At 42.5% G+C, this 27,057-nt stretch overlaps 1 protein-coding gene across 1 annotated transcript; it reads left to right on the plus strand.

The window, feature by feature from the left end:
• The first annotated feature begins 375 nt into the window (after positions 1-375).
• On the plus strand, positions 376-23,367 carry shdb (Src homology 2 domain containing transforming protein D, b). Its single transcript, XM_085348143.1, has 8 exons — positions 376-473; positions 1,148-1,522; positions 3,166-3,316; positions 6,594-6,815; positions 18,076-18,153; positions 18,923-19,097; positions 20,688-20,807; positions 23,181-23,367. Exons 2-8 carry the CDS (start codon positions 1,193-1,195, stop codon positions 23,365-23,367), a joined length of 1,263 nt encoding a protein of 420 aa, XP_085204269.1. The 5' UTR covers positions 376-473; positions 1,148-1,192.
• The last annotated feature ends 3,690 nt before the right edge of the window (positions 23,368-27,057 follow it).

Raw genomic sequence — 27,057 nt, forward strand, 5'->3', positions numbered from 1 at the left:
TGGATGACATTCGTGCGAGGTGTTTTTTTGTTTTTTCTTTATTTCAGCTCCTAGATTCAGTTTTTGATTTGTGCTCCTCGTGCACCGCTTTAAGAGGATGCAGCTATTGTTGAAGCATGTGCGATGTGCAGATATTTCAATGAATGAACGGTCGGCTGACTGCGAAAGGGAGTAGGATGATATTCCACAGGGAATGAAGCACCTCCCCTTTAATCGCTCGGTTGAGTTTCTCTCGGAGCTGTAGTCGGTCTCGTCACTCGCGCATTTTCCGCCAGTCGTTGGAGGAACTCTGCTGGATTTCAGGGCTCTTGTGTTAGAAAGGATACTGTTTGTTTTGGTTTTTTTCTTGTGCTTTTGTGGAATAAAAAGTGGAAGTAGAAGGTTTTGACACTTGTCGGTGTCGTTTTGTTGTCATCGAGATGGAAAAACGCGGAATTAAGCATCCAAAGTGGCTGAAGGACTGAATTGGCTGGGTGAGTGAATGTGCTTTCGGAGCGCAGCGCTCGCTCTGGCGTTTAAATTCAGTGTTTTGGTCATTGCTTTTGAGGGGAAGTTTAGGGAAATCCGCGTATCTTCGGCTTTCTGAAATAAGACTGGGTCAAAACTGAACTTATTAATTTGTTTTCCTCAAATTCCAAAAAGTGAAATCGTTAGAATTTAAAACAACTTATATTTATTTAACTCCTCGTCTATTTCTAATATTCTCTTCCACACTTTGCTTTTACTTTTGTATCACCGCGTTAGAGTCGCCTTTTATTGCTGGGGTGTGAAATGTAATTGCAGCCTTGGGCAAAGTCCAGATGCCAGACGTTATTGCTCCCTGCGTAAAACAAAAGGAGTGCGTAAAGCCCAGCTGTCGGTGTAGTTTAATGTCACACGAATGCATGTAAAAGCACCGAAATCGTGGCTCTGTGATCAGGGGGAGATAATCCTACACAAATATTGTTAGTGAAGCAGGACCTGTGGATTATTATCGTCGCGGGGTTTTTTTTTTTATAATTGAAAGATTTAATTTTTAATCATTGACCTGTCACATTTAGAAAAGCACAAAATCTCACAAAGCAAATCCAGCACATAGCTCACAAAGCCTTACAAGAAAAAAAGGTAAAGCAATAACCCTTTATCTGTCCATGTCTATCTCCTCCAGCCTCCTGCTCTCCCTTCACCACACACTGGCATATTTGGAGTGGAAATGGCCAAGTGGTTAAAAGACTATCTGAGCTTTGGCAAGAAGGTGCCTCCACAGCCTCCAACACCAGACTACACAGAGAGCGAGATCCTCAAAGCCTATCGGCTCCAGAGAGACCTCGATTTTGAAGATCCCTATGAGGACTCAGAAAATAGATCCAGGGGAGAGTCTGGAACTTCTGAACCTGCAACACCTGTCTATGGGTCTCCCATGAAGTCATCCAGTGTGGACGTGAAGTCTCCTAAACACAGACTGATCAAAGTGGACTCACAGGAACTGGGACGCACCAAGATCCTACTTAGCACCATCTCTTTAGAGGATCAGCAAGAGCCCGTGAGTTTCTCTTTGTACCTATATAAGGAAAAATGTAGGCGATGACAAGCTTTTTATGTGGCCTATCTCTTGAGAACTAGAGGGATGACCGGAAGGCTAGCGAAGGAAAGAAACTCTCCCACTTCTCTCATCCCATTTTCATCATTGTGACAGTTTTATTGATCAGACTCCATAAGCAAGTGACTTTAATTTGTGTCTGAAATATGTGTTGTTTACATAAATCATGATATGTCCTATGCAACACATAATCTTACTACCTTAGATTGAAGAAAGAATTATTGATGGCTTGAGCGGACCATTGAATCAGAGAGGGTCACAGTCCCCTGAGTTTATGTCCTATAAATAATAGATGTGGTTTGGTTTTGCAAGCTGAGAGAGACCTCCACATGAGCAGATGTTAGGAACCATATACTGTATGGTGTATGGTGATATGTCAAGGGCCAAAGGGAGCTGAAATTTATTCTTTGGCGCTGTTTGGGTCATCAGGACTGTATTGCTCTCTTGGCTGCGTGCGCTGCATATTGTGCTGTAGAAAAGCTACTGAGAATTACAAAAAAAAGGCAGATGTTAACAGAACGACTGAAGAAAAAAATAAAAATCTTACAGCAGTATGGTGTACACATCAACTCGGCAACATATGTTGAATAAGTTATGGAATATTTCCGGCTTTTCATCACTGCAGTTAAATCTATGACTCCACTCATGGAAAATGCTACAAGTGCAAATGTCCTGAAGTGGCTTGAAGTAGCAGTCTTAACTGAAGTCAATAGCTCCCCTCTCTGCCCCACTCTTCTTCTGTTCTCATTAATTTCCCATGGTCTGTGGGAACATCCGCACTCTAATTAACATTGCAGATTCCTGTGCATTGATAGATAACCTGTTACAGAATCAACATGGGATTAGGATGTAATTTTACCAGGGCGTGGATGTGTTTATCTTGAAATTGGCCAGCAAGTCTCGCTACAGTGATTTCCTTTGTCAGAGAGTGACAGACAAAGAACATTGTGCGTGCGCATGGGTTTGTAGATGCATGTGCGACCATATGCTTTCCTATGTAGCTGTCACTGTGCCAGATTACAACTGTTTTCCTCCTGTGCTTGTAAGAAAGAACAAATGCCACCAACTGGACATTTCCCTCTTTAATCTCCTCTTCTCTACCTTCAGCCAAAAACTGGGTCGTGCTAAGATAGGATGATTTCTCACTGTGTTGTTTATTCATTTAATGTGACAAGAAAGATGCAGTATGTTTCCTTCAAGGGATTCAAGAGTTAACTGCCTTGATTAGCTGCTAAATATAGTATACACGGTAATGCCGTACATGTGTATTTGTTTGTGAGCAAACACCTATTTAGCATGCCATTGAGTGGGGATCTTTCTGTGCAGCACTCCTTACTTTTTTGGCATTAACATGGAGACTGTGATTCCCAATTATCCAAAAAACTCTTGTTTTCTAGGATTGGCTCGTTTGATGTGCAACTCCAGAAATGATGGATAAAAGTCCAACTAATTATAGCCTGTCGCTGGACTTCTAGCTCCTTTTGAAAATGTGACTCATTATACTGAGTCAGCATTTTCTTTCCAGAGGGTCAAGTTAAAGTTGTGTAAATCTTCTCTTTCATGAGGAAGTTTGTTTTGTCCTTTAGGTGGTGCCGTCCGCTCCGTTGGCTGGAGACACAGATTATTCGGACCCATTTGATGCTCGACTGAACCACCGACCAGACCCAGATCTTCGACCTGTTCCCTGTGAAAACAACGGCTATATGGAGCCCTATGAGGCCCAAAGGGTCATAACAGGTCAGGGGGCCCTTAACACCCTAATCTAACCAGTCCCAGTTTTGCCACAGGTTTTAATTTTTTTTCTCATCCTTGGCCTTTTTCATCTAAATGTCACCCTCTTTCCTGCAGCTTCAGAATACAACAGCTGGATGTGTTACTGATTTTAGCAGATGGCATTACGTCACCTTAATGGTATCTTCTCTTCATTAGCTCCTTGTACATTTTAGGTTCAGGTTACTTTATTTGTACCCAGAGGTAGATTTGGTCTGCAGTAGTACGTCATCCATCTTCACATGCACATTTTGAGTACAAGTACAGACATAATACAAAATACTAAGAAATAAATAATAATACCAAATTTGCACAACGTCATGTAGGACAGCCTGTAGGATGACTCGTTCATGTGAGTGATGGCTGCTTGAATAAAGCTTTGTTGTTTTGCACTTTGGTGCCAGAAACCTCGTCCAGAACGCAGAAACCTGCTATGAAAAATACAAATATAACTGAACCAGTGAACCACTGTAACTGTCTGTTGTACAGGGATGCTGGGTTCATCTGTGGCTTACTAAACATCCTGATTAGAAAGATTTTATGATAATTTTTAAAGTATTTCTTGGTCTGTTTCCAAGCTACACAGCCAAACCATTACCTCCATCGAGCTGCTTCTCAGCCCTCGGGTCATTCATAGTCAAGACTGTGCCCTCCAGCTTGGAGGCGCCCAAAGTATAAAGCTTGTGGAATAAGTGCCGTTTTACTTCCTGAAGCACATTTTTATAGACTTGTGAAGTTTTTATTCTTGCATGATTGTTTCTATAACATAATGTTGCTTTAACTTTCCCTTTTTTAAATTTTCTCTCATTTTTGTTACTCTTTCTCGTTCACATTGCTGCACTTTGCAAACACTGGTTTTAAAGTTGCTATAAAAGTAAAATTGTCATTCTTAATATACGCAGCTCTTACATGTAAATGCAAGTAACAAAATCACCGATATGTAATTTGTCAGCTCTCCCTTTACTGAACAAAACCAGAAGACCAATATAACAATCCTTTTCTCTGTAGTTCAGTATAAATATCGTATAATATGTTATTTAATTGCTACATTTATTCACCACCTTGAGCCTTGTAACAGACCATCCCAGAGTATTTTAGCAGCCAGCTGTGTCAGTTCTCAGCCTCACGAAAAGTCCCTTTAAAGAGTCTAGCCACGATACAGTCTTGAACCCCTCCCCACCTCTGTGATTATTTTCTCCCACATCGTCTAGCTCACATCTATCGTTTTCCATTTGTCTCTCCTTCTATAACATCTCAGTCTGCCCCTTTAGCCCCTCTCTCTCCCTCATCTGTCCTAGTCATTTAGTGTGAAAGCCTGCCCCCTCCTCTCTCTCCATTTCTCTATCTCACTTCATCTCAAGGGCTCTCCCCGGCCCTGAGGGGAGTCATTGGCTGTCACTCTAATCTGTCCGTTACCGAATTTTGTGCCCTGTCCTTTCTCCGCCGTCACTTGTGCTGCCCTTTTAGTCGTCACGTGAAATTCATAATATCATGGATAAGTGCATGGTGCATCCCTTCCTTCGCCTAAACCAAGAAATGCTGGAGAAATTGTTTTGTGGTTCAGCTGGATGGAGCTATTGGAGAGATTAGATGTGCAGTGGTGATGGCGCAGCATTTGGGAGGCCATTGTAAAATTTCTTTCACTGACATTGCATTGAGTCTGTCACTCCTGGGCTGTCTGTCTGCCTGCTTTTGTCTGTCCCTCTGTCTGTCTAAATCTGCTGTTTCCCGCTAAAGAACAGCAAAGCAGCAAAATCAGGTGCGCAATCAGAATTTTAATGATCTCACACAAAGACTGTCCTGAAAACGGTACTTTTTAGTAGTAAAGATCTTTAATGCTTACTCTTCTTAAGCAGCTTCGTCGTGATTCTTAAATTGTGCTCGTGGGGATAAAAGATTGGTCTCCCAACACGTCTGCATGCCTAAACACTCAGCAGACTTCCTGTCGTCATTCCCTTCTATCTCCAGTGTCTGTCACTCTGTCAAATTGCTGTTTTCTTACTCCCGCCACCCCACCCCCTGCTTGTGTTTTTCTCCATCGTGTTTTCTGTGAATTTATCATTTTATTTCCTTCATGTCGGTTTTTAATCTCCCGACCTTCATCTTTTCCATCTCCAGGCTGCCACGGCACCACGGGTTCCCAGCGCAGGTAGAGCAGCATACAGCCCCGCTGTGCTTCTGTCTCAATGACTTAACATCAAACACTGACAGACCCCAATCCTCCCTCCGCCCTTCCTTGCCTTTCTCTCGCGTCCTCCTCTTGTTTCCTCATTGCTTCCCTTTCCCCTTCCTTTTCCTACGGCTCCACCACATCCTCTCCTCCTCTTTCCCTCGCTTCTCTGCCTTGCTCCTTCTCTTTTACGATTTGCCCTCCACCCTCATCTCCATTACCTCTGGGTCTTTCCCGAGGGGCCCACCACTTGGTCACCATGGTGATTACAAGACCGCCCAATAACTGTATCTTGCTGTGTGAAGGTTAAAGTTTTTCTCTGCCTTTCGAAAGCAAACCTTTCCATCTACTCTTCCTTACAAAACAACCAGATGTGTGCACAGAAATGTCTGCTCTTCTATTTTTTCCTCTCATTTTCACTACTAACACTACTTTGTTTTTTTAAAGCGGGCACATTTCTGAGGTCTACATATAAAAAGCCATTGCTGATTGGTATTGCTGCAGCATAGAGGCTCTCACTGATGCATTTGGAAATCAGATTTTCACCTCTTGGTTGCATCAATAACCTTAAAGCCTTTTATCTCATGGCCACGTTTGACTCCACATAACAGTTGCAGGTGCCAAGTAGCATTTGTTGGTTGAAAACCCGCAGAGAAGGTAATGAAAATGTTAACAGGGAATTGCGGATGCTGTGTTGAGCTGTGCAAGATTGCTACTGGGATTCAGGTTGGACAAGAGGAGGGGTGGTGGGCTGTCTACTGTGTTGCTGCTCAGCATCTACCCCAAGGCATCATTAAGCCCCCCCATATGAGATTCTGAGCTCACAGCAAGCTGTGCAAACATAATTTGTCTCTTTCCCCTAATTCTAGTCGAGGCAGAGCTCAACAGGCTTCGTTTAAATTTTTTAGCTCAGAATAATATTAGCATAGGGGAACGTCATCTGTGTCAGATAATATTTTGTAATGTTATCTGTTTTCTTTCAGACTGGTTAAACGCGATGCAACAGACATATTTTTGCATGTATATGTTCGTGGCGATGTATGAACTTGTGTTCTTTTGGATCTGACGTGACAGAGCTGCAGCGTAACCCAGGAGGAGGACAGGCGCGTGGAGGGCTGCAGCTCTATGACACCCCCTATGAAGACATCCGAGGCCAGTGTCTGGGTTTGGTGTATGGAGAAGCTCAAGAAGAGGGCAAGGAGAGCAGCAGACTGCCGCAAGATGACGAGAGACCGGCTGATGAATATGACCAACCCTGGGAATGGAAAAAGGACAACATCTCTAAAGCTTTTGCAGGTAGTTAGAAAACTAACTGTAGTGCTTTTTTAAACCTTTGTCAATATTTTCCAGATTATAGGTTATTTAATGCATTTCCCACAAAATGTAAGCAATGGAGACTCTGAACTGCGCTTTGTTTTATAGTTATACTGCCTAATTAGGTAGTAATTTATGAAGAAGCGGTGAATCACACCATTTCCCTTCAGTCAGTGTTAAGAGAAACAGATGAAAGTTTTCCTTTTTCACATGTCACACAAAACAGGACATGATTCACTTCAGAGGCGCTGCTCACTGCTGATAATGTCCTGTTTAATTTAAATGAGGCTGTTGCCTGGATAGAGCATGCAGGACGCATGATGCCCACTCACTCACTATTATTTTACTGGACAATTACACGTGTTATTCTCACACGGGGGCATTTGAACATTTGCATTCTCATCGGCGCTCCATCAGGTAATATATATATAGAAAGGTTTGGGGTTGCAGTGAATGTGTGAAACTGCTTTAGTCAATGCAGTCTCACATAATAACAGGTTATTTGCAAAGAAAAGTGCCCACATATTGGCAGTTCTCTATTCTGTTAAAAGTACCTCGGAGTAAACCTGTGAATGCCTATCAGACGAGAGTTCTTGAAACCAGATGGTGTGATGTTAGTCTGATCCATGAGGCATGTTTAGTTTTTCAAATTTAATTTTAGCTTTTTTAAAAAAAAAAAGAATCTGTAGAATATGTCAAGATGGTTAAAATCAGGATTCAAATGTTCTGTTTTTAAAGGTCAGAGCACTCCTAGGAGCACACAGACAACCCCTACTGCTGATACTACATGGCGAAATAATCGTCTAACTCTCTTGACCTTTAATATAGTTATTACACCCCCTCAACCCCACCCAGTCATTACATCTCCAACCCTTTTTCCCTGGAAATAGCGAGGGCTCTGACTTTCACTCTCATTTCAAATGACGAAAAGCCTCTCTTTTAATGTTTAAATGCTTTCTGGTGAATATTGATTTCTTGCTGTCACACATGTGGCTGACCGTGGACTTAATCTATGAAGTGATCATTAAAACCAATAATGGTTTCTTCTGTGTCCGTATGGGGGGAAAAGGAATAGTTGTCAAGAAGAGACGGATAAAGATCAACATTGTCATATTAGCTACAGTATGTCTTCAAAAATTGACATAGCGTGTCATTTTTCCCATTTGCTAAAGCTGTGTAGTTCATGTCTCACATCTCGTTATGTTCCATATAAGGAGTCAAGTTGGAGGGAAAGAATGAACTGGGAATGAAAGAGACTGAGGGGTAAAGCGAAACACAGTAGGACTGATAGAGGATTTAGGAGTGGATCAGTGCAAGGCATTGCCAGGCCAAGCCAGTCTAATTGAGCTGCATCTCCAAGTCACCAAGGTCAAGGTGATGGGATAATAAATCAACTTGCCTTGTCCTCACTCCCCTCCAATACCACTCTCCTCCCTTCTCTTTCCCTGGTGTGTATGCCCACCACCCCATCCCCCTCTTCTCAGTTAATTACATGCCTACATGTGCGTGACTGATCTAGTGCTAATAGGAGAGTCATGGTCAGTACACCATTGTCAGACACATACACACTTTCAGAATCATATCCATGCACACTGTGTTCATGCCCAAATCGCGCTACGCAGAGGAGCAATGAAAAGACACGGTAACCTATTTGAGAGTGATTTCAAAGAGGTGCATGGCAGTTCATTTAAAAGCTAATATCACTTTTCACCTACTTAGCATTTATTCCTGCTTTATCTGTCATTTACTTCCTCTTCAGCTTTTCTTCCTGTTGCCACATACACCGTGCACTCCTGCAGAGGAGCGCTTACAGCACCATTAGAGAACGCAGTGGAGGAAAACGCTTGTGCAGCTCGAGTCGTCTGACCCCTTGTTTTTTTCATTTGGAGTCAGCACTCTGAGCTGGCGTGCTGTCTGTCTGAGCACAGCAAAGCACTGAAGTGTAAACACACAAACAGTATTTTCCATTCTCACTTTAATCCATATTCCCAGGCCCTCTCAGCGTTGCTAGGCATGGCCCACTTACAAGGATGGGGTTTGATGGGGAGGTCAGAGAAATAGAGGGATGTAAAGAAGGGGAAAAAATGACACGAGAACTAGGTAAGAGAGTAAGAAAGATCCAAAGAGAGATGAAAACGGAGAGAATGCTAGCTGGAGCGTAATAGGAAGGGACATCCAAGGTTATGGTATGTTTGGTGGCACCTCACTGGATGTTTTTTGGAGTCCCAGTGCCTCTGCGGGGAGGGGCGGTGAGGGGTATTAATGGTCGGGAGCTATGGCGAGGTGTGGAGGAAGGAGAGTCAGGGCCATTGTAGCGGGGTGCAATCAGTCATCCACTAACGCAGGCTCACACATACACAGCAGCCGTGACAGGGCTGTCCCCTCAGCCCTTCGTCCCTGCGGATGTGACATACTCACTCAGATAACCTGCTGAAGGGGGCAGCGGGGAGGGGGATGCTATCTGCCAGCATCCCTACATCATCACCCACTCACATGCACAAATATACACACACACATAAAATAGAGTTTCTACTAGGTTTCCCAGCTCTGATTATCACCATGCACCTAATTCAAGGGTGTTGCGTGCTGTTGGCACAGATGAGTGTGTGGCTGTGGGGGAGTTGGGAGGATTGCTGTTGCATATTGTGTGTGGATCTGTCTGCACTGCATTCATGCGAAAGCTTCTCTGATTGTGATTTTCACAGCTTATCCGTGGTTACATGTAATCACATGGATGAATATTGAACGCTGTAGCTGTATTTCATATATTATCAAAAATAAGCTTGCCTCCAAAGCATTGTACTTATTTTCCGTTGGTTGCCAGGTCCATATCAGCCAGTGCTGTGAGGTTGAGCCTGTCAGTGCCCGAGGAGTCGGACATGACAGGCCTCTCTCAGCCCAGTGGGTTTTAATTGCAACGTTAGAAAGCTGTCACTAGTTACTACCATCCAGCTCAAATTACAGCAGTCATTAATTCCTGGAAGTTAATAGACGGTCCAGCAGTGAGAGATTGGCCCTGCAGCCATTCAGCATTATTAGTGAGCTAATGAAAGGCACAGTCTTATTAGTTCTCCGATGGCCACACTTAATGAACAGATGAGTGGCCGTATAAGGTATTTCATGTTTTTGTATTTTATAGTCCACGACAATAGCTTTGAGCCATGTGATGCCAGTGATGGCTGTGTGAAGTCTGAAAGAGTGGGCACATGATGAGAGAGGCACAAATCAGCTGGAAATCTGGAAAAGGGAAGCTGAATGAATAACATTGCCAATAGTGATTACTATTATGGTGCCATTGAGCAAAGCACTTATCCTCCACTTGTTCCTGTGCAGCTGCTCATTAGGCACCACCAAAGGACTGCACCTCCCCATACACAGAAGCTGCTCATTATGAATATTTTGCATCCTAAAAGCAAGGTGGTGGTGAATTCAGGGCTTATTTGGGTCTAGCTTCAGAATAAGTCTTGCGGCACAAAAATACATTAAAGTGAAATAGTTATGAATCTATAGTGCATTTTTCTTTTTAAATACAGTGCATTAAATATACATAAATTAGCTTATTTCAGGCTAAAAAGAAGGTGAAATTTCCACTTCTGTTGCAGTAGGGATTTTGCAGCCTGTGCAAGTATAGCACTGGTAAATGTACCATAGTTTAAAAACCCTGCATTGTGGCAAGGTATTACTCACCGGAGCAGCAGATTCATACTGGTGACTTTTATGTTTGACTTTTGATGGCTCTTCTTCCATTTCCATTGTGCAATTAGCATTTTTGGGTTTTTTTAGTCAAATGTTTTGATAACTAGGTGATTGCTGTGAATTTTGGTTTATACTTTCGCATTTCCCAAACTGTTTTCATACATCATCAGGTCAGAATTTTGATATGCTTTGGTTTGTGTTTTATGTGCAGCGATGGATTCCCATACAGAAAAGAAATAGTAAAAACTTATATGTGATTACTCATGAAAGTGGCCACTTTCATGAGTAAATCACATAAGGCTTACATGATTTACTCATGAAAGTGGCCACTTTCGCATTACTTTCATACATTGTTTTAGTAAGTATCCAAAACATACAAGTTTCATTATATAATTTTTCAAGGGATCTTATATCTGTTTTCACACTTATATGCTTTTCATACAAGTTTCACACAAGACAGATACAAACTTTATAAGATTTATATATATCTTTTCCATATGGGTTACTCTAGCAGTATTATTTCTGTAAGCATGTTATCATGGTGCTGCTAGGATTTAGCTCTTAGTACTGATGCATTTAAAAAGTAGGTTGTGCTAGCGGAGAATTGCTTGATGAATGTAAAAACAAAGAATTACCAGATTTTTTTTCTTTTTTACCAGATTTTTGTTTCTGAGAAAAATGAGATCCACATATGAGGACATTCGTTTTAAATTTTGATAGAACATTGGCAGCATAATGTCCTCGTAAGTGGACATCAGGCCCTTATAGAGCAAAATTTAGTATTTTGGTCTAGACAACCCCAAATGTGATGCCCACATATTTGGACACCAGGGCCCTATTTCAGGAAGCCGGTTTAGAAAACTCAGAGTGAAAAACGATACTCAGGGTTGAGTAACCCCGAACTGTCCAACTCGGAATATTCGGTTTCAGAAAGGCTGATAACAATTAGTTCAATCAACGTGGAGTTGCTTTAACCCCAAGTTAAGCGCGCGCACGAGGATACATAAAGCCCTGATTAGTGGAGCACAGATTAAGCGAGTCACCATGGAGACGGAGGGAAAGAAGGCGCGGTCAATGTATTTTACAGCGCTTGAGGCCGAAATTCTGATGGCAGTATAGGGCTTTGGAGCGTGATGTCACGGGGGTGGGCGATAACATGCAAATTTTGCAGGACAAAAGTAACACAGCCTCAGCTACAAAAGAAAGGGAACATGCATGGCAAAACATTGCCGACAGAGTCAATGCGTGAGTGTTAATTTAAACACTGATCTAGGGATTTCCACCCATTTAACACGTTATTTTATTATATTTTATTTTATTTTTTATTTCATACATTTTATTTTGTGATGTGATTTGAGCGCAGGTGCAACCCAACAGGCCCCAAACGTTCCTGGCAGCAAGTAAAAATGAAATATAAAAATATAGTCCAAACAGGTAAGGTGTAATTGTATTATGAGCCATAGTGCTTGGTCTGTTTGTCCGATGTAAATCAATTGCAGTTAGAGGCTACATTAATTTTCTTTCTGTAAGCACTTATTGAAATTATCTGAGCACATTACAAGTACATATTTGCTTACTCTATATTCTCAAATGTGACCCGTTATAGCCAACAGAAAAAAAGCGGAGGCCTGAAAAACAGGTGGGGGTCCTCCTCCACCACCACTCACAGAGGCTGAGCAGTTGGCTTCCACATTTGTGATAATGTTGGCAGCATCACATATGATCTTCACAGTGCAGAGAACACAAATTAGCATCCATTACTATAATGAAATAATTTGTTAGTTTGAAATGCTACAGGGAACTATGTACCTGTACATTAATGCTGTGGAAAGACTTCCTGTTCACATAGTCTCCTTCATTTACTGAAGGAGCAATGATTGGAATGTGAGTGCCATCTATACAGCCAATCACGCCTGGGAACCGTGAGAATAAATGTAACATTTAAGTAGTAGTTCAAGTATCACCACATCATGAATTAAGTTTTGTTCATCCTGATACCTGCAATTTTGTGGCATCCCTCTTTGATAAATCTTGTGGGTCTGTGACCGGGGAACACCACAAACGAGTGCAGGAGACGTTTCAGTGCAACTGTAACATTCCTGACTGCCCGACAGACAGTAGCCTTGGAAACGTGCTCAGCGTCACCAATATTGTACAGAAAGCTCCCGTTTGCAAAGAAACGGAGTGCGGTACAAAGAATATGTAATGGACTGAGCGCATGTCCGCGATGTGTCACATGCGCAATATATGGCCTGAGGATGTTATTCAAATAACTTATTGATTGTGCTGAGAAACGGTAACGTTCGCACAGGAAATCATCAGGTAATGATAAAATGTCCATACGCGCTCTGATCACTCTCTCCCGGCGGAGAGCTCTGCGGAGTATTTGGGCTTCAAGATCTACTGGCTCTTCAAGGAAGGGACACGCCATGTCTGACACTTCCTACTGTCAGGTTTCCGACAAAGAGGCGGGGACAGTCAGGGTTAGTTGTAGTAAACCTGCTAGGGGGCAGGTTAGCTTCACGGAGTGTGTCGTCATAGTGACTCACTCAGGCTTCAGCTGAACTCGCTTTGTGAAACCGAAAAACCAGAGTTTTCGTTAACTCAGGGTATACTTAGTCAGACTTTGCACTAAACCGGCTTCCTGAAATAGGGCCCAGGTCCTAGGAGGTTAAAGATAAAGACAACAGTGTGCGTGATTCTAGCTGAATATTTAATTATTCTTCTTGGCAGAAATGGAAGAGTTCATTTAAATTGGCTGGTTTCCTGGTACGGACCATGCTTTGAAAAATAATCCACAATTTTTTAATAGGGTTCAGGTTGGGGCTTTGGGAAGGTCTGTCTGGATTGTTTATGTTAGCCTACTTTATTCATTAAAAAATGTTTGTTTGGTATCATTTTACTATTGGAACACACAGTTATGTCCAAGCCCCAGAATATGATGGTACCACCACCATGCATGATTGTTGTTATAGTGCTTTTAGGTTTGAAAGCTTCTACTTTACTACTGCAAACATTTTGTTATTGTGGACAAATAGCTCTGTTTTTTTTTTCTCATTTAATCATAAAACTTTCCTCCAGAAGGCTTTTGGCTTGAATATGTGAGTAGCTGCAAATTTAAGTTAAGCTAGGGGGTGTCCGTCTTAGGGCAGGGCCTTTTTCTTGGTCAGTACTTTCTCAGTCCATGGTGATGTGCAACAGACGTCAGTGTGGACAGTGACCGCCGGTGTTCCAACACTTTCCAGTTCATCAGGGTTGAACCTTGGTGGTTTCTGGTGTGTTGCTAAACATCCTAACCGATCCTAGAAATCTCATCTTAAAATTTTCCTTCTTAGATCTTCACTGAGTTCCTTGAACTTTGCCATTGTTCTGAGCATTGGCCAATCCAATGAGCCCTCACAAGCATATCCTGCTTAAGAGAAACTACCAGTTGTAGTCAATGATGATGTTATTAATGATGTTAATAAGCCATGGCCTTGTCAAGGTAAACCTTGTAGAACGAGTATAACTTGTTAACAGATTTAAGTGATTGTGTTTGTGTATATTTGAGCCTGTATGTATACTTTTGAACATGTGTGGATTAGGAAAAGAATTAGCTCAAACCTGTGCATCCAGTCCTCGTTTTTCAAATGTAAATGTGTATGAAAACTTTTGATCACAGCTGTATGACCTTTTATCTGCAGGCAATTGCTTTGCAGGTTGTCCAAGAAAATATACAGATGAATAGTTCAAATCCTTCTCTTAACTAAATGGCACCGTAAGCCAGATGCTGAAGGGCGGTTTAAAGTGTTCATGATTACCAAAGTAGATGCTTTTTTGTGCAAAGCTTGCAAAGACACCATGACAAATGGGGTGTGCGTATAGGCTTTATCTTGATGCATGTACTCTGACAAGGCAAGGTTCCCAGGGCTACCCTGAACATGCGCGTGTGTGTCTGCATGTTTGTTTGTGTGTGTGTCTATACAGTAACCTGTGTGTGTGTTTGTGTGTGTGTGTGTGAGGGGAAAAAAGGAAACAGCAAATGAGATTTCCATTTCTGGATTGATGCTGCTCTCTGTATCTCTAAGCAGGCCCTGGGGGCATCTGACCAGTCTCTTCATCAATTTACTCACACAATAGACTCTGCCCGCCTTCCGTCTTTCCCTTTTCCCTCCTTCAGCCTAAACCTTGACTGGCATTAATGAAAAGACATTTCATTTGTGTCTCTTCTTCACTGGCCTGTACGAGAGATAACAGAAGTAGAGTAGGGCAAGAAAAGAGACGATCAAGGTAGCCTGAAAAGAAAGACAATGTCCCAGTTAAAGGGGGAAACGGGTGAAGGAGTAGTGATGAAGAAGGAGGAATGCTCAGCATGGAGAAAAAAAAGACGGAGAGCACTATAAATCCAGAGGGACATGGATATAATGTAGGTCTGTAAAATGAAGAAAGAAACGATGGGTAAGGAGTTGTTATAGAAAGGGAACTTGTTTGAATATACATTTTTCTGGTATAAGGTGATAATTATAAATCTTACTGGCGTCTTTGTGTCCAGCAGAAGGTCTTTGTGTGTAGAGACACGCTGTGATGCCAGAGGTATTTGGAAAAACAGCTGTCTTCATTACTGGACCTAATGATGCTGTTATATTGTCTTTGTCTGCTCTCCCTTAATTATGAGGACACAGAAAACAGCTGGTGCACTTGAAAAGTTACTTATCCATCACATGAGGAGATGTGTCCTCTGTGCAACACGCAGAGTCAAACCTACTCTCATTTCCCTCCCCCTCAGATCATTTCTGGTAATTGTCAGCAGGTATTTTCGGCAACAGGAGATCTTGGCAGGCCACAAATGGCTGTTACCTGCTTCATTATCTGGGTTAAAAATGGATAAAAAAACACTCTTTTTTTTGCATAGACATTATTTACTTTACAAATGAAAAAGATTGCCTTTGTTTATTGATGTGGGCGCGCATTTGTCTGTAAACCATTATTCTCATTGTTTTGTATCGATGAACTTTCTGTGGATGACAGACCCACAGGTTCCATTAGGAGTGAATGGAAAACAGATGTTCCCTGGTAGTAAATCAGTGACATGCTGTGAGTGTGTGAATTTGAATAAGTGTGTGTGTGTGTCTGTGTGTGTGTGCTTGCTTGGGATTCAGTCTTTTGTTATTAAATGGAGGAGCTCTGTGGTTTGTGCTGTAATGCTTCTGCTCAGTCTTTTCCAGAAGAGAAATGCATTTGGATCGCAAAGATAACCTGTTTTTTTCTTTTGTTTCTTTAAACTAAAAAAAAACTAAAAAAAAAGATGTCCATCAAAGCTCTTGTATTACAGCCCTTCAATAAATTAAGTGAGTCTCATATCGTGTCCTCATGAAGTGTTTGATGCTCTACCACAAAATACCACCTTTGATATACGGGTGCAGCCCTCCCTGTTACAGATGGGCTGTTGTAGTCTTTGTAGCATGTGTGCAAAGGTCACAGCACAAGTTACACAGTCACAAAATCTGTCTTCTGTCTGACAGTTTCAGTTACTTTCTGAGCAGTTATTATTTAATACGTGAATGTAACCTGATATTTAAGGAGCAGTAAGGGTTCCCAGACTGTTGTTGCTGCTGATTCAGTCGCTTTATTTTTCCCCCAGTACTTTTCACGCCCTACATAAATAATGCCCCCCCCCCCCCCCCCCCCCCCCCCCCCCCCCCCCCCAATATTAGTAAGTCAGTGTTAACTTTTTGCAGATTTCCCAGCATCTTACTTGTCTGGTGTTTGTATTTGTCTGACTACGAATATTTCGCCAGTTTTTGAAGGTTTCGTACTCTCAGGCTTGTTCTTGGTGATAATCAAGGCTAGTGCAGTAACATGAGGTGTCTAAATAGAAGTTGTGCGATCAATAAATAAATTAAGTAAAACACCTTGAAACCAGTGTGTTGTTAAAAATATTCAGTCGGATTCAGTTAAAGATGAGTCGTTTTTCTATTAAAGCAAAAATCTACAAATGATGTGAGACGGGATAAACAGCTGAACCACTTCAGTCTTTCAAGAATTATTAAATTTTTAAGTCAGTTTTTTGATGAGCGAGCGCAATTAAGATTCAAGAATACCAGACAAACAATAGGAGTAAAAATGAGGAAGCTTGATGGACTTTTCTCCTCCTGTAACACGCCACTAGCTGAGGTTATCTCTAACTCAGATGGCTGAGCACATTTTTGATCTCTAATAAATTGTCTCAGCTGTCTCCAATTTCTCTTTCTCTCTTCTTGTTACCCTTCACTTGCTTTTGTGTGCTTCTGATGTTAAACCTTCCTCTCGTTCCACACATCCCTCTCAGTTTTACTTGAGAATTAGAGGTGTGAAATGTGATGTGGAGGTGAGCTGACAGGCAGCAGAGTGTTGCAGTGGCAGCGTTTTCGGGGTTTCAGGTTAAATGTGTGCATGTGTGCGTATGGACCTGTGTTTGCGTGCGTGTCTCCCATTGAGGGGTGCCAGGCCACACTTTAATCCTGGCTTGAGCGGAGGTGCGGCCCGCTCCAGATGGGGCCATTGTACTGCGCCATGCATCAATAATTCACCGAGAGCCAGAGAAAGTGGCGGAGTGTGTCTGCCTGTTCAATAATTAACCAGGGAGGGAGAGAGGCATGTATGTACAGCCCGGGTCTCTTTCCAAACGCCCATTCAAATGGCCTTTGATGTCGTGGGCCTAGGGGGTCTTTGGATTTGTCGGCTCATTAAGATGTCACCCCTCTTTCCCTTTTATTTGTTTTGTAATCCGTTTTTGCGGTGAGCAGGAGCTGAATGCACAGTGTGAAGCTGGAAAGATGCATAATGTACGTGTGTCTCCTTGTGTGTCTGTGTGTGTAAGGCTGCGGTAATGACTGTTACATTAGATGGTCGCCTGCCATGGTATATAATGAGCTATTTTCAGATCTGCCTCGGAGTGCACCTTCAGTAGCTTTTTCGCTGTAGGTACGAAGGTAAATGGAGCATGTTTCGTCCCCACGCGTCACAGTTTCTCTGTCACGCTGCGCTGTGGGTTGTCTTGCATATGAAATCCTTGTTTTCATTACATCTAATGCTAAGGGACAGTTTCTTAAGATGAACTTATAGAGATAAATAACCCACGCCTGACATCTCCTGCTCTCTCTGTTTCATTTTCTTTGCTTTCTTTAGTCTTCTCTTCCACAATAAATTACTTTAAATATTGGCTGTGAAACACTACGCTATGTTTGTTCACGTGTGTGGAGAAAGAGGAGAGAGAAGGTACAGTATATCACTTCTCCCCTTCTGCCTAGGTTTAGTTAACTGCGCTGAATGGCACTACATATCTCTCATTTGACACGTCTTCTCTCCTACTCTCAGCTTCCTCTTTCTTTTCTTTCTTTTTTTCTTTGTCACGTCGACTTCTCACTTCTCTTCACTCTAAAATCTTGCACCCAAGTTCACTTTCACTCCTTAATCATCACCATTTTCCTCACTTGTCTGTTTTTTCATGCTTAACTTTGCTTAAACCCATCTGTTGTTTTCTCACTCCTTTTTCTCTTGCCTCCTCCCTGCTCCCGCCTTTTATTAGAAATGAGGGAGTTGGCGGAGTTGCCTTGGCCTGCCCCTGTGGGTCAGCTGGAGGAGGAGCACCCCACCAAAGAACAAGGTGACCTCTCACCCTGAACACCAACAGCCCCCTTCCCCTACTTTCCTTCTTCAACCCAAGCACTGAAACATGCAGTCGCCCTGACCTACATGACCCAAGCTGTTGTCCTGCATCTGCTCTGCCTCCACTCTGAGCCACCAGCGGCCTGCATCTGCAGCACCTGCGTCTGTCCCTGCCTGTTGTAACTGTTGGATGTGGTGTTGGGGGATGTAAGCACTCCCTTCTTACCGCATTCCCCTCGTGCATCAACCATGCATGAAAAGCTCCCCATAAACGAGGATGTCGGCTGTGTTCATGTCAGGGTACTTAGTAGTGCTGTGGTGCACTTAATGTTTAATTACAAGTTCACTAGGTTCAATTTCACAAAATTCAGGCAGAAAAGGGGTAAATAACACTTCAGTCTCTGTAATTTGCTCCAAAGTAGTATTGGTACAGTCAACATCGAGTAATCTGCATTGTCTACTGCAAACAAAGACGTGCGAGAAGGAAGCAGAGAAGACGCTAAATTCCTGCATTCCGCTGCCCCCCTAATCTTACAAACCCACCGATCGTGGTAATTGTGATAATACTGCTGATAGTTTTGTCACTGTTGGACCCCGACGTGCTGTCCTGTAGTGTGACCCACCCATGAGGCCTATGCCGCATGCGCAGCTTTGCAGTAGCCCGATGTCTGATGTTTACCCTAGTCTGGCTGAGAGGCTTAATCCCTTTTGATAATATTGCTGTGTAAATAACATGACTCACTCTTTCTGTCCCCGCCTGCCAACAGTGCAGTTTGATAATACAGAGTGGGATCGCTCCTCATCGCCAACAGAACGGTTGCGTCCCCTGGGGCCCAGATCCAGTCCGCTGGCGGGAGGGGGAATGAAGTTTCGAATGCCCCACGAAGGCCTCACAATGGTGGGGGAGAGAGTGGACCCTACTCTGCCTCTGGAAAAGCAGGTGTATGTATGCTGTCTTTTTTGAAACCCATAGAAAGTCAGCATCATCAGTTTCTGTTTATCAGTATGGGCCATACTAGTCAGGTTTTAATCAGATTAAGAGGCCTGCATGCTCTGATGTTCAGTTACTTCTGACAGGAAATGACTGAGTGCCCTAGATGCTGTCACTTCATTTACATTCACTGTAACACAGGATAAAGACATTTCTACAGGCATCAAACTGTACGGGCAATGCAGTGAATGATTCAGTGTTCAAACACAGATCACTCCAAGTACATTGAAGAGTTGGATGTTCAGATGTAGAATCAAACCAGGTGCTTCATAACGCAGATTCATGTGTTGTAAATTAACAAGAAAAGTCTACAAACATATATGCTTTGCTGCTATGCGCATACCTAAGGCATCCCTATAAAAGTGGTTTTGAAATTGGGGGATTGTAGGTCCCACGAAAAAAATAAAATAAAAAAAGCCAAAGCTTGTCTGATTGCACTGCTTTGATCTATTAAGGGCTTGGGCACATTAAAGTGAAACGATTATGTGTTTCGGCTAAGCAGCACTCATCAGACCTTACAGGACTGAGTAAGGTTAGAACGAGAGCTAATTAAGTCAGAACATTAAAAACACACATTTACTTTAGTCTTAATTTCAGACATCATTGGTGTAATTTATGTGCTGTTTCTGCGCACATTAAGGGTCGTTTTACTAATGAAATCCAAGCACACACACCCCTTAAGCACAGATACACATTCAAACACACATGCAACACTCTGGGTTGCTCTCACAAGCCTGAACCTTTGTACACATTCACATGAGGATGGTGTTGATTATTACGCTCCATTACGCTCCATTACTCCCTGATGATCTCTTAGAGGCTGTTTTGAGCTTTGTGGTTTCCTCCGCGAGAAAACAGCATCTCTGTCAGTCTGTAACATACAGCACCCCTTGCTCAGACATCTCCTAATAAAAGCTCATCGTTATAGAAATGGATATTGCAATATCCTTTTTTTTTGTAGCCCCCCCCCCCCCTTTTAATGACACTCCAAAGATTCTTTGCACTTTGCACTATCAGTCTGTCCAACGCTTATGTTCACACTGAAGGTTTTCAGCAGTGAGTGATGCACTGCAATAAAATTCTGTCTGGACATTCATGCTAGCCAAGAGAAAGAACGGATGGGTTTGGCATTTGCAGTTTTAAGTGCTCAGCTGTTGGATGAATTGCAGCGAACTTTGCTTCAGATATCTGTGTCCCACTGAGGATGGATTTAATTTGTGTGATCCCACAACCTGCTAGCAGGCATCCTGGCTTGTTGACATTTTAGAGCTAGGAAAGTAAAATGTGTGGTGCTCTGAGTTTGTCATCATTACATTTTTTGTAATAATAAAAAAAAAAATGAAGAAAGAAGGAAAAACTTTACTCTCGGGTCCACATTGTACCAAAGACTGCTGCTGCACGTACCGGGGTCAATCTTACAATATATTTTTATAACACATGTCAACATCTGTTCCCAAAGGTGTAAAACTGACCCTTTTTTTGTTTATTGGTTTTGGCTTTTTTCCCCTCATGCCTTGTCATGTCTTTATGCGTTTGCTCAGATGGTACCACGGCTCGCTGTCACGTTCGGAAGCAGAGTCGCTGCTTACACTGTGTAAAGAGTGTAGCTACTTGGTGAGGAACAGTCAGGCCAACCGCTCGGACTACTCCCTCTCTCTTCGGTAAGAAACACACGCATGCATGCACACGCAACAACAGGCAGCATAACACCTGAGCACCCTTTCAGATGAACAGCTATACAGTTTAATTGCATCTTTCTCTTTTTTTCTTGCCAAGTGTGGTAGGAGGAGTGTGTGGAAAGTATGTGTGTGTCACCACCTGAGCTACTGATATTATATTGCAGTCTCCCACACCGCTCCATCTGTCTCTCCCCCTTCTCTCCCCCTCCCTTCCCTTTACCATCACCTCCACTTAAGATCACTGCCACACTGATTCTCCTCCCGATACTCATTTGCAGGGCACAATACTGCTTATCTGGTCAAATCTCTCCCTTGTAATTACTAGCATGATCCATTGTCCTGGCCTCGCCACCATTCTCCCATCAGCGGTCTGTCCTCACACCAACCTTGGGTTCTCTCTGTGGCCTTCCTTCACGGCCCCAGCGGGCCTTCTAAGTGGTAATCAGCCAGGTAGAGCACACTTCAGTGCACACATCATCCTCCACATAATCACTAATGAATATGAATTACCTTCTGTGGGACACACAAGAAGGAAATTAGGCAGAGAGAGGAGAGAGGGAAGAGGAGCGTGAGGGGAGAGGGAGGCACAGTGTGTCACCGTGTTGTGCTGACATATAAACAAGCTCATGCATTACTCATTTACATGAGAAGATGGATGTGACACACACACGCACATTTTTCTCCAGCAACAAGGTCAGTACTGGTAATGGTTCAACAGCTGGAAAATGTGCAGGAGAAGTCATATATCCAGAAACTCTTTGAACCATAAAGAAGCTGGCCTTCACTGAAGTCAACTTTCAGGGTCCAGCTAAAGCAATATGATCCTGAGATCTACTGACATACATCACTAAAAGACACCAAAAAGACAAGCAACCTGATGAATACAAAAAAAAAGCTTTGTTAAGAAGAACTGACTTTAAAGATTAAAAAAAAAAAGATAAAGTGCTTTCAGATGCCACCTTATTCCCAAAAGGGTTACCACAATGGATGAATCTGCATGTTTGATTTTACAGAGATTTATAACTTGTTGTTGTGACCCCCAGAGTCTGGTTTTTTTTTCTCCTAATACTAATTTGAACCCTTAAAATCTGTAAAAGCCCAACTCAGGTATGTGTATCTTCATAATCCTTTGGGTTTTACCATCTAGTGCAGTGGTTTAACTAAACTGGCTGATCTTGTGCCAGTACCATAGCTAGAAAAGGTAGACTAAGCTACTGAAATAAGACTAAACTATTGAAATAAGGGAGAAAACTGTCCTTCTATGAAGATGTATCAGTTTAATCTTTATCAGGGTGTTTTGGCTGATTGGTAGGCTTTTTTTTTTTTTAATTTAATACCAACAATAGAACCTTCAGAAAGATTCTTTGTGTAATAACAAGCAGTACTACCTACATTTGATCAAAAAATGCATTATCTGTATGTTTTGGGGTGGGTTTATTTTCGGCCATTGCTCTTATCTGTCCTTGGAAAATGTGAACCCCACCTACGCTATTCTAAGATTACACAGAAATGTGAACAATAGAAGCAGTGACTGATTAAGGATGTTTTAATGGAGACAGGAGGAAGCCGTGTCAAAGTGAGTCAGCACTGAAGTAGGCAGGCCTGCTAGGTTTAAACCAACATGTAATATGCACAAGAACTGGTAGGTTGTAATCTACCATTTAGTACAAAGAATCCCCAAACATACAGGACTGGATGGAAACACGCTGTCAACTCTGAGCTCTGACATGATGAAGCGTCTGGCTCTGGTGCTCAGGAAGCCAGTGGGACGTTACATACTGCCGGTTGTTTGGCTGTTTATAGTTGCAGTGAGTGCTTTTGGTTTCACTGCTCTTCAAAATTTAATTTGGTTTACTTGAACAATGATAATTATGGTGACCGGTTTCAGCCCTTGTCTTTCCCTCCGCTTCTATAATTAGACATACATCATGGCTGGCTGGCTGGCTCTTAAAGGGGAAGTCCTGTCGCGCTGCACCGATTTTAAAGGGGAGGTGTGGTCCTGTGAGCGGAGCCACTTTCACAGTCTGGAGCATTCATCTTTCTCGCTCTCCCTCTGACTTTGTGTTTCTCTACCATGTGTTAAAACACCGCTTATCCATCCATCATAATGTACTTCCTTCCTAATTTGTGACATGGTGTTAAATGTTGGTTAAAATTGTGTCCTCAAAGCGAAAGAAAAAAAGGCGTGAGCATAAATCTGGCCTGTCACTTTCACCGTCATTACGTGACAAAATGTGTGGAAGCCTGAATGGTGTTTTATGTGCCCTACATTTAATGTCATCCCTCTTCTTTTTTTTTGCTCTTTCTCCTTTTTATGTCCGTCCTCAATCTACGGTTCTGCTTTCACTCTCACAGGAGCTGTCAAGGTTTCATGCACATGAAGTTCACCCAGTGTAAAGATGGCAAGTACGTGCTGGGACAGAACAGCCCGCCCTTTGACACCATCCCAGAGCTCATCCACTTTTACACCACACACAAACTCCCGATCAGAGGCGCTGAGCACCTGTCCTTGCTATTCCCAGTGCTGGTGCAGACACTCTGACCGCCCTGGAGCGCCCTTTCAGTGATCAGACACTTCAAACATGAATGTTTGACTGGATCTACCCAGTGGAGTGAAAGCGTTCTCCTCTATTTTGACTGGAAGACTTTTGATGATTCAACACATGAGGAGCTTATCTTACCTACCACTGCTGTGTACCCGTGCCAAGCTGAAACATCTTGGGGACTGATTCACGTGAAATGCAGTACCTGAACTTGAGGCACCTTTTCTCTCTCATCCAAACGAGGCTGACTTAAGGACAAAAAAAACGTTCATTTCATTGCATTTCTTTCCAGTGGATGTTTGCAGAGCTCCGAAGAGGAGAAAGTGTGTATTCTGAATGTACCGAAGACCAGCAGGAGACTGAGATTAAATTATTGCTGTTCCACATTAACACCTCATCGACACTGGTAAAATATTGCTGTTGTTAGGTGAAAACCTTGCAGCCATTGTGCTGATTTTTCATATTTCTGCTAGAATCAGTCAGTTGAGTTTTACTGTATCAGATTAGATTCCTTCTTCATCCTCAGGCTTGGGAAACCCTTTTGTAAACATTGAAAAATCCATGTTGCAAGTATGCTATTTTCAAGTGTAAAAGGTTTTTACCAGCAGCAGTTATATTCCAAAAGCTTTTCTACATAAAGTCTTGCTTATTTCCATCCAGTCAGTTCCGTACAGTTTTCTATTGATTTGCTTGACAGAGTTACGTTGTTGATTTTCCTTCATAAGCGAAGAGAAGCTGTGTTGTATTTGCCTTGAGCTCACTGACCTTTTATCTCTTGTTTCTTGCATTTGAAAGACAATACTGGGTTTATAAAAGCTGGTCTCGTCTTTGACTAACTTAAAGATAAGATAAGCCCAGAAACTGAGGAGAAGGTTCATATGAAGAAAGAGATGCGAATCAAATATTGAAAGCCAAAACAAATTGGGATTATTAAGAACACTGGCTATATTAAATCACATTTGATTGAATATTGCACAATTTTTGTCTGGCATAGTCATTACATGCTGTTAGTAGAAGATTCAGTTCAATTCAATGAAATTCAATTTTATTTATACAGCGCCAAATCACAACAACAGTCGCCTCAAGGCGCTTTATATTGTAAGGTAGACCCTACATTAATACATACAGAGAAAAACCCAACAATCATATGACCCCCTATGAGCAAGCACTTTGGCAAGTGGGAAGCAAAAACTCCCTTTTAACAGGAAGAACCAGGCTCAGGGAGGGGCGGGGCTATCTGCCACGACCGGTTGGGGTGAGAGAAGGAAGACAGGATAAAAGACAAGATGTGGAAGAGAGACAGAGATTAATTATGATTCAATGCAGAGAGGTCTATTAACACATAGTGAGTGAGAAAGGTGACTGAAGAAGAAATACTCAATGCATCATGGGAATCCCCCGGCAGCCTACACCTATTGCAGCATAACTAAGGGAGGATTGAGGGTCACCTGGTCCAGCCCTAACTATATGCTTTAGCAAAAAGGAAAGTTTTAAGTCCAATCTTAAAAGTAGAGATGGTGTCTGTCTCCCGAATCCAAACTGGAAGCTGGTTCCAGAGGCCCTCTTGAAGATGAATTAGATGTTTGCAAAATGGGATGGAGTCTCATTGCTGCTGTCTGGTAACAGCACTGACTGTGTGGTTTAAAACTCCTGTTAGGAAAGGGATGGTTTCTACCAGACACATTCGAAAGGAAAATTAATTTCAATCATTGTTTCTTAAGGCTATAAAAATGAAAATTTAAAAAAGGCGCGAAAGATGTTAGGTTGCACTCTATAACCTCTGCATTACCCTGTAATCAAATCAGTGTTTTTAAAGGGTTGTCTTGTACATTTTTAATCACAATTAGTGGTTCCTGACTTGGGGAGGAAATGTAGAAGATTTGGAAACAATAAAAATCTCATTTCTGCTTTGCAACATTTTTTTAATTTCTTACTCATTTTGATTTTCTTATTATGAAATAATTTTCTTTGTTTGTTTGCAATTTACCTCCTTTGGAAAAGCTACTGGGGAATGGGAAATAGCAGAATAACTGCTTACAGCTTAGATGTGCATCCTGTGAGTAGTTCTAACACGTTGATGTTAGTCATGTGTAATAAAGGTTAGGAACCACTAATGTAGGCGGGAAAAACCTTCCAAAATATTCTGATTAAGAGCATTGCTGATGAAATTGTATACAATAGGCTCCTTTGCAGCAGGAGAAAAGAGGCACAAAGGACTTGGCAAGATTGCGTGCTTCACATACTCAAACACACACGCACACACATTTGCTTTCCTTCATCCATTAACAGCAGGGTTGGGAGGGAGAGGGTGAGAACTAGGGGTGAGGTGTGGCTGAGGAGGGGTGAGGCAGTCCTCATTATTTGGGCTGCGCTGCAGTGAAAAGCACTGGGATTGCTTTCATTACTGAGGCAAATGAAATAGCAGAGGCTGATTACCCGCGTGACGGAGAGAGGAGACGAGCTGGATCACCCTGTTTTGGGGAGAAAGAGTGAAGGGGGGAAAATGGGAGGGAGGGAGATGAAGAAAGTGAGGAGGAGCAGGAGGGATGGGAGGGAGACGCAGCCTGGCTGTACTTCCCCAATAAGACTCCAAACAAGTGTGCGCGTGGGTGTTTGTGAGTCTAAGAGTGAGACGGTGACATTACGGGGAGGGGGGGCTGCTTCAGTCCCATTTTTTCAAACAAGCCTCCCTGGGGAGGAATATGAATAATAACGACAGCGGGAATGCAGCATGTAAAAATCAAACAAATATTCCCACATTTTTCTGGCTTTTGTCTAGCGCTTAGCTGTTCTCTGCTTTGAAGGGTGTTTTTATTCGATTTTCTTTTGTTTTTATCAGACAGAAACTTGCCTGCTGTTAAGCTATATTTTTATGAGCGCATTTGTGAAGGTTGGAGAAGTGGCTCCATCCCTTCAGCAATATCCAGTAATTCGGAAAAATGTGTGTCTTCCACTGTGTCTGTCTCTGTGTGTGTGTGTGTGTGCGCGCGAGCGGCTGTCATATCAGAATCAGAATGTGTGTAATGTCAGATGTGGTGGGTGTCGGCGATTATGTGGTGACGCCAGCTGTTAATCCATCAGATAAGCTTGGAGGAATGAACACCTGTGATCACCTCAGAGCCAGACAGCATTTAGGGAACCACATAACGTATACACACAGATCCATAACATGCAAGTAGAAGTATTCAATACATAAATGGATTTCTTACAGTTTAGATACCTTTTGTTTCAGGGTCAAAGTCTTGCTGTTGTAGAAGCCTGATTGTGAAAAGAACACAAAGACGTAAAAATTTTGGTTGTTTTACGAGACATTTCGGTGGGGACTAGGTGACCCATCCGAATATTGCAGTGTTTAAACCCGGACCTGATGACAGACTCAGACATCTGTTGTGTTTAATGAATGTTATGTAGAAATATTTATTCCATCTCCAGCCCCAAGTTGCCTTGGGCTTTAACATTTATGAGATGCACACTTTGGATCTTCAGCCTCAGTTTCTCTTTCGCACAATATTGCACAGAAACCTCCGGGCTGTTTGCATGCACAGAGGCAGGGAATTAGCCAGCTGTGCACACAAACTCAGTGCCACAAGTGAGGGACGGGACATGCATGTCAGACTAAGAGGTCGCCATCCTCCCTCTCACTTAAACCCCTATTCCAGACATGTTAATCCCTACAGTTGTGGCAGGCA

This window comes from Diplotaxodon limnothrissa, linkage group LG23 (assembly GCF_057381915.1).
Source record: "Diplotaxodon limnothrissa isolate DT_005_m linkage group LG23, D_limnothrissa_male_GT1.1, whole genome shotgun sequence".
Lineage (NCBI taxonomy): Eukaryota > Metazoa > Chordata > Actinopteri > Cichliformes > Cichlidae > Diplotaxodon > Diplotaxodon limnothrissa.

Excerpts from the sequence above, each read along its gene's own strand:
- shdb (XM_085348143.1), top strand. The coding sequence starts at position 1,193 with ATGGCCAAGTGGTTAAAAGACTATCTGAGCTTTGGCAAGAAGGTGCCT. Across the intron at positions 3,317-6,593 it reads GGCCCAAAGGGTCATAACAG|AGCTGCAGCGTAACCCAGGA; the intron begins GTCAGGGGGCCC and ends CTGACGTGACAG. Across the intron at positions 20,808-23,180 it reads GACTACTCCCTCTCTCTTCG|GAGCTGTCAAGGTTTCATGC; the intron begins GTAAGAAACACA and ends TCACTCTCACAG.